Here is a 6,948-nt window from a genome sequence, read left to right as displayed (position 1 = left end):
GAAGCCAGGCTCTTCAGATGTTCTTAGGTGACATTACCCGGAGATCTCAGATGGGGATATAGTACTGAACGAATTTATACCTCACCTTTCTCTCACTTTTATTGTGGGTACCCAAGACAGCTATCAGAGATTGAAGAAGGGGACCCTCACCAACTTAAGGGAAAGGGCTGAGGTGCAGTCTGTGCGGGATGGAATGACTGCTGGCTGTTTGAAGCAGAACAAAATCTAAGGACACCCTGATCCTCTGGCATGAGGCTGCAGGCACGCTACACGCCTCTGCTTGACTGCTCAGCCAAGAAAGAGAATACGCTGGAGTGCCCGAAGTTGCCAAGCCCTCTTTTCCAAGTGGAGCCCTGCCCCAAAACCTCAGTAAGTTCTTGCAGGGGAGGGGCTAGGGCAGCAACACGATCCACAAGACTGCGCCGCTAAGGGGGGCGAGGGGGTGCTTGTGACTTACTTTATGAAGACAGGGCTGCAGCAGGCTGCAGGTGTGGGGAGCCCTGCAGAGAGCAAGGCTTTTAAGGTTCAGAGAAAGCAGGCACAAAGCACCTCCTGCAACACTCCGGACTGTCCCCTTCACCCGCCCCTTAAAGGGACAGACAACCGTTACGCAAACTGGTGTCTCGCGACCCACCAGTTTGAGAACCACTGGAACACTGTATCCCACAAACCTTCCAGCTGCTAGTGAGTCCCAACTGCCCTCTGAAAACGGATGTGACTCACTCTCTGGCTCACCCCAAGCCCCACCGGGCTCTCAGCGAGCGAGGGCAGCCCTCTTTCGACACAAGCGCTGGAAGGGTTTCCTGCTTCTCGGAGCAGAATCGCGGGGAAAGAGCAGAAGGGCTGCCGAGGAAGCGGCGGGCGCGAGGTCTCCTTGGGGAGGGCCTGCAGGAGGGGCGGCGAGCAGAGGGCCTCTTCCGGCCGGCCACACCTTCGGCGCGAGACGCGGCAGACTCCAGGGCCTCCGAGGACATCCTGCGCGGGGCAGGCCGCCCGTCGGACCCGATGCAGACGCAGGCCCGCCTGTGCGCTGCTCAGAGCCCGCAGCCGCGTCTCCGCGCACCAGGGCGGGACGAGGCCCGGCGCAGCGGCCCTGCCGGAAGGCACCTCCTGCCCCGGCCCTCGGGCAGGCCCCAAGGGACGGGGCCAGGAGGGCGCGCTCCGCTCTCCCTCCGCGGCGGGAAGCCCCCGCTGTGCCCGCCCGCAGCAGGGGGGCGGGCGCGGCGAGGCTGCGGGCTGCCCGGAGTCCCGCCCTCCGCCTGCGCTGCGCGGGCCGGGAGGGGAGCAGCGGCAGTGGCTTCAGCAGGCGCCGAGACGCGCGACGCCGCCCGGCTTGCCGCGCGCCTCCGAGGGGCGGGAGGCGAGCTCCGGGCAGGGGCGGTGCCAGGGGAGGCCCGCCCTCCGCGCCCTGCTGCCCCGAGACGCGCAGGGCGCAGGCAGCCGGCCCAGGGGGAGGGGCGCCGCAGAGCCCGCCCGCGCCGTTGCCGGGGCGACGCTTCCGGGCCGGCGGGCGCGCGCCGATGACGCGGGGCGGGCGCGGAGGCGGCGAGGATGGGCTCCGCGCGGGAGGCCGAGCAGGAGCGCGAGCGGGAGGCCGGCATGGCGGGCGCCGCCGCCGCGGTGAGCGGGCGCGGCCGGGGCGCGGCCGAGCGCCGCGGGAGGGGGTCCCGCCGGCCCGCCCACTGACCGGCCTCTCCCCGCAGGGCCCCTGGAACCTGATGATCAAGCACCGGCTGGTGCAGCGGCGCGGGCGCCGGGCGCACGTCATGAGCAGGTGGGTCCCGGGGGGCTCGGGGGAGGCTGCGCTGCGCTGCGCTCTTCGCCGGCCCGGGAGCCGCGGCCTCCTGCTGGGCTGGGCGGGGGCGGCCTTGGCCCGGGCCGGCCGCTGCATCGCTGTTGTGTGCGCAGCTTCACGGAGCCCGCGGTGTCCATGGAGCTGCTGCGCGCCGTCCTGCAGCCCAGCATCAACGAGGACATCCAGGCCGTCTTCGGCAAGTACATGAAGGTGAGGCCGGTGGGGCGGGGCGGGTCTCGGGGCTGCCGCCGCGGTTCTGGGAGCTCAAGCGCGTCCCTCTGCCCAGTTCTTCCAGAAGGCCGCGGGGAACGTGCGCGAGAACGTCGGGGACGAGGTGGACGCGGAGCAGCTCGTCCAGGAGACCTGCCGCAGCTGCCTGGAGCAGGTGGGCGCTGCCTTGGGGGCTTTGAGGCAGTGGGAGCGGCTCCTGCCCGGCACTACCAGGGCTGGGGGCGAGGGGCCGACACTCTCCAGCCTGGGCACTCTCTGCAGATGCTGCCCAGCCGTGGCTTCCGCACCTGCAGGCGCCCCTTGCAGAGACGGGGCTCTGGGTGCTCGGTCTCCGCCAGCAGCTGGGGCAGTGGAGTGCTGCGCAAAGCCCCTTGCTGCTTCTGGTAGGAGCCCACCCTGGCGCACTTCTTCTGACCTGTGCTGCTTCCTGCAGGCCAAGCTGCTGTTTTGCAAGAAGTCTGTGCCACGGCTGCCCCATGAGGTGCCAGTCGTGAAGGTAGGAGTCGGCCATTCTCTGTGAAGGGCCAGGCTGCTGGTCTCTCCCTGCCACCGGGAAGCTCTCTGCGGTCCAAGCAGAGCCTGGGTCCCTGGCCAGGTCTTGCTGCCGGGAGGGAGGTTGGGGAGAGTGAGAGAACAGCAGCCTTGAGTTGGGATCCTTGCAGGAGGCCTGTCTTTTCCAGGGCTCGAGTGGGAGGGACAGGAAAGGGGAATACCTCTAGGCTGATACTTTCTCCCCCCCCCCAGCGCATCCGGCCAGTGGAGGAGGAACTGAGCCAACAGGGGAGCCCCATCCCCAGAAAGGTAGGAGTCCCAGGAAGGCCCGTGGAGCCCTTGAAGGGTGACTCCCTCCTTCTTCCCCCTTCAAGGGGGAGCCTCACCAGGGCACCAGCAGTGCCTCATTTATCTGCCCATCAATACTGAATTGCTCCTGTGGGACTGAGCTGCAGCAGACCCGTCTCTTTCCCACTGAGAGGAGCAGATGTGGGATAGAAAGTGTTCAGGAGGTGGGTCTTTCTCTCCCCCCCCCCCCCACTGCAGAGGAAGGGGCGTCCTCCAGGGCAGAGCCAGGCAAATGAACGAGCGACTTCTGGTGCGAGCGTGTAAGTGTGGTGGTGGAATGCAGCTAGGGGGGTGGGGTTGGCCTCCTCTGGGCACACTGTGTCAGAACAGGAAGAACACGGAGGGGAGAGCAGAGCCTCCTTGTGAGGGGGCCTGGAGAGGCCTGACCCATGCTCTGCCATGCACAGTTTGGTGCATCAAGCAGCTGTTCTTGCGCAGGTAGAGCAGGCAGCAGAGAGCAGGTGTGCAGGATGCCCAGCCCTTTTCCCACACAGCTCACCCCCTTCATTGCTCTGAGCAGCAGTCTGGCTCAGTCACTTTCTCTCTCTGCAGGTGGAAAAGCAAGACTTGTGAGCCATTGCAGAGGGACGGTCCCAAGGTATGCTGGACGTGTGTGCTTGCAGTCCAGAGAGCATCGGTGGTGGGGGAGCTTGGACGCTCTCAGAAAGCCCTGGCATCAGACTCAGCAGGGCAGCCATTGTTGCTGAGGGGCTCTGGCCTTGTGCCCCACTTGTGGGTTACTGGCTGGTGAGAAGCAGCTTGCTGGACCAGGCAGCCCCCCACTACGTGGTCTGCTCCAGCAGGGCCCTTCCCACTGGAGCTCTGGGGGACACAGGGCAACTTCTCTCTTGCTTGGCCTGAGAGTAACTTGGGGGATCACTGAAAGTAGGTTGAGGGGGACAGGCTACCCTGACCAGTCTGCTTTTTCTCCCTCCGTCGCACTCTGCAGTGGGACCCCCTACGGATCACAGACTCCAGTACCTTTGTTCTTGGATCGAGAGCAAACAAGTAAGTGGCTGCCAGGCAGGTGAGGGCTGTGGTGAGTGGAAGAGCTGGCCTAGTGTCACCTGGGGGCCCCATGGAGCATTGGGGTCACAGTCACCAAGACCCAAGGGGAGGCTCGGGGGGGGGGTCAGAGTAGGAGGTCCCTATTGAGGCCCTGGAAGAATCTCCAGGTAGGGCTGAAAAAGATCCCTTTCCACCTGGAGAGCTGCCATGCTACAAGGGGTAGGAATCAGGGCCTTGACTCAGTGCTTCTCTGAAGCAAGGAGTGGGTTGGAGGGCAGGGGCTGTGCCTTGCTCCAGGAGCAAAGTCTGACCTCTTTTGGTGCTTTTCTTCTGATGCAGAGCGCTGGGGATGGGCGGGACCAGAGGCCGCCTCTACATCAAGCACCCTCACCTATTCAAGGTCAGTGAGCTAAGGCCCCCTCTCCAGTAGGCTGGAGGCCATCTGGGAAGGCCAGGAGGGGCTCATCATAAGCTGTGTCTGCCCATGGCCAGGGTTGTGTGGTGCTGCGTGCCAGCTGCTGGAGAACAAGGCCCAGTGGGGATTACTTTTTCCTTCATTTCTCCTGCTTTGGGGTGTTCCGTTTGAGCACCTGGCTGGCCACTGTAGGAAGCCAGCTGGTGGGCTTCCTAGTCCTGCAGCGCTCTTTTGGGGTCAGGCTGGCTTGCTGGTGACATGTGGTGATCTGAGCCCCAGAATGCCACCCAAGCTGTTTGGAAGTTGCAGGAATGCTTGGCTTTGCTGCTTCCTTTGCTAGTAAGAGAGCAGCTCCTGGGGCCAGCATCCCCTCCCTGAATGGTGGGAGAGGCAGTGGCACCGTCTCTGGGGGGCAGAGGGCCAGGGGAGCCAACAGCTGCTCTTCTGCCTCCTCAGTATGCAGCTGATCCTCAGGACAAGCACTGGCTGGCCGAGCAGCAGCACATGAGGGCCACTGGAGGGAAGATGGTGAGTCGGGCAGGGCATCGGCGGGGGTTGGGAGCCCTTAGCTGGGAGGGTGGAGAGTTATTGGGCCCTGTTCTTTTTTCGGAGTGGGAGTCAGGAAGATGCATAGTACTGGCAGGCAGGGCCGTTGTGCCTGGCTGGGCCGCTGCTTCTCTTCCTGGGCAGAGCATGATATAGGGAGGGCAGCAGGTAGACAGACTCCATGTCTTGTCTCCTTTAGGCCTATCTTCTTCTAGAGGAGGACATTCAGGACTTGGCTACTAGTAACGAGTACAGGTGAGGCAGGGAGGGGGCCTTTCCTAGGATGGCCAGAGTCCTGTTACATGTGGGTCCAGGCAGACCTGGTGCAAAGATACACCCTCCCTCTCCCCCCCCCCGTGTGTGTGCGTGCATGCATGCATGCGCACGCGCCTTGGTATCAAATGCCTGGTACCTGAGCAGGCGCCAGGTGGGCCTAGAGCCTTTCAGGGGATTTGCTGAGACTGGGGCCCTTGTCAGACCAGCCAACCAACCAATGCTTCCCCTCTCTGATTTCCTCGTTTCAACAGAGGATCTCTAGATTTGAAGCTGGATGAACTGAAGCCCTTTGTCCCTCCCCCATGGATGACCACAAAGATGCGGAAGTACATGGAGACCCTCCGCAGTGAAGGGGAACGTCCTCCCCCAGAGGGAACTCAGGACCCATAGGCCTCATCCAGATCCAGCCCTGACTTCATGACTGAACTCTTGGGGTCTGTCTGACTGGGAGGGGTTTGCACTGCTGTGGGCAAGCAGGCGGCTTGTGAGGATTTTCTCTTGTCTGCACCTACACGCAGGCTGGAAATAAACGCCTCTGGTTGAACATGCTGTGTGTTGCCTGCGAAGGAAGACATATTCCTCGTCTGTGTGTTCATCAGGGCCTAGTGTGCCTGTGGAGGTGCTGATCAGCGACAGCAGGGCCAGTGCAGATTCTCCTCCTCCCCATCCAGTGAGAGGCTCCTCCTCTACGTGGGGCAGTGCTACAGTGAAGGAATTGGTGCCCTCTAGTGGTTTGGTTAGCAGGAACAGTATCCCCATCTCCAAAGGGGTGCAATTTAAAGACAGATGGGCACAAAATGGCTGGAGTGCTGGGTGGAGGAGGGCTGCCTGGGCCAAAGGGTGGCATCACACCCAGAGAGGCTGCTGCACTGCTGGCCCAGAGGCAGTCTGGAGCAGGAATACCAGGAAGGCCTGGCAGCTGTGTGTGTGTGACGCACACAGAAAGTGGCTGCCCCTACCCTGTGTGGGCTTCAAGCCCCAGGAGGTCTTCCTCTGAGCTGCTGCAGCCCCTTCCTGATCAGCTGGGACCTCCAGGTTGGCATTCTTAGAATGCATTTCTAGATACAGGGCCAGCCAGAACAGAAAGGCTGTGAGGCCTGGTGTCTGAGTGGTGTTGACGCTCAACCATAAATGAAGCTAAGCAGCGTCAGCTGTGGTCCTGGTTTGGATGGGAGACCTAGATTTGGATAATCGTTGCTGTGTCCTTTGCATAATTAAAATTAAAAAAAAAAGTTGAATAAATAAAAAGGGGGATAAAATTTAAATTTTCACCTTCCTTATGAGAAAAGGCTAGGGCCTTTGGGCCTCTTCAGCCTAGAAAAGAGGGGGGACATGATTGAGACATACAAAATTATGCAGGGGATGGACAGAGTGGATAGGGAGATGCTCTTTACACTCTCACATAACACTAGAACCAGGGGACATCCACTCAAATTGAGTGTTGGGAGAGTTAGAACAGACAAAAGAAAATATTTCTTTACTCAGCGTGTGGTCGGTCTGTGGAACTCCTTGCCACAGGATGTGGTGCTGGCGTCTAGCCTAGATGCCTTTAAAAGGGGATTGGACAAGTTTCTGGAGGAAAAATCCATTACGGGGTACAAGCCGTGATGTGTATGCGCAACCTCCTGATTTTAGAAATGGGTTATGTCAGAATGCCAGATGCAAGGGAGGGCACCAGGATGACGTCTCTTGTTATCTGGTGTGCTCCCTGGGGCATTTGGTGGGCCGCTGTGAGATACAGGAAGCTGGACTAGATGGGCCTATGGCCTGATCCAGTGGGGCTGTTCTTACCTTCTTAGGTAGAGCTGGGAGGAGTCTTGCTGGGTGGGGAAGACAG

General features: G+C 61.2%; 1 protein-coding gene across 3 annotated transcripts; it reads left to right on the top strand.

Annotated features, from left to right (window-relative positions):
* Positions 1 to 780: 780 nt before the first annotated feature.
* Positions 781 to 5,655, top strand: DNTTIP1 (deoxynucleotidyltransferase terminal interacting protein 1). 3 transcript variants are annotated; one of them, XM_066624949.1, is made up of 13 exons: positions 781 to 868; positions 1,704 to 1,774; positions 1,909 to 2,005; positions 2,082 to 2,180; positions 2,460 to 2,522; positions 2,771 to 2,827; positions 3,065 to 3,126; positions 3,419 to 3,464; positions 3,816 to 3,874; positions 4,214 to 4,274; positions 4,746 to 4,817; positions 5,035 to 5,090; positions 5,363 to 5,655. In XM_066624949.1, exons 2-13 carry the CDS (start codon positions 1,719 to 1,721, stop codon positions 5,499 to 5,501), a joined length of 867 nt encoding a protein of 288 aa, XP_066481046.1. In that variant the 5' UTR covers positions 781 to 868; positions 1,704 to 1,718; the 3' UTR covers positions 5,502 to 5,655. The 3 variants fall into 3 exon arrangements, with proteins under 3 accessions (XP_066481046.1, XP_066481045.1, XP_066481044.1); XM_066624948.1 differs by lacking the exon at positions 781 to 868 and adding an exon at positions 895 to 1,025; XM_066624947.1 differs by lacking the exon at positions 781 to 868 and adding an exon at positions 1,525 to 1,620.
* The last annotated feature ends 1,293 nt before the right edge of the window (positions 5,656 to 6,948 follow it).

This window comes from Tiliqua scincoides, chromosome 4 (assembly GCF_035046505.1).
Source record: "Tiliqua scincoides isolate rTilSci1 chromosome 4, rTilSci1.hap2, whole genome shotgun sequence".
NCBI classification, from domain to species: domain Eukaryota; kingdom Metazoa; phylum Chordata; class Lepidosauria; order Squamata; family Scincidae; genus Tiliqua; species Tiliqua scincoides.
Note: the sequence above shows the minus strand (reverse complement) of the source record. Positions and strands in the feature narration are given on the sequence as shown.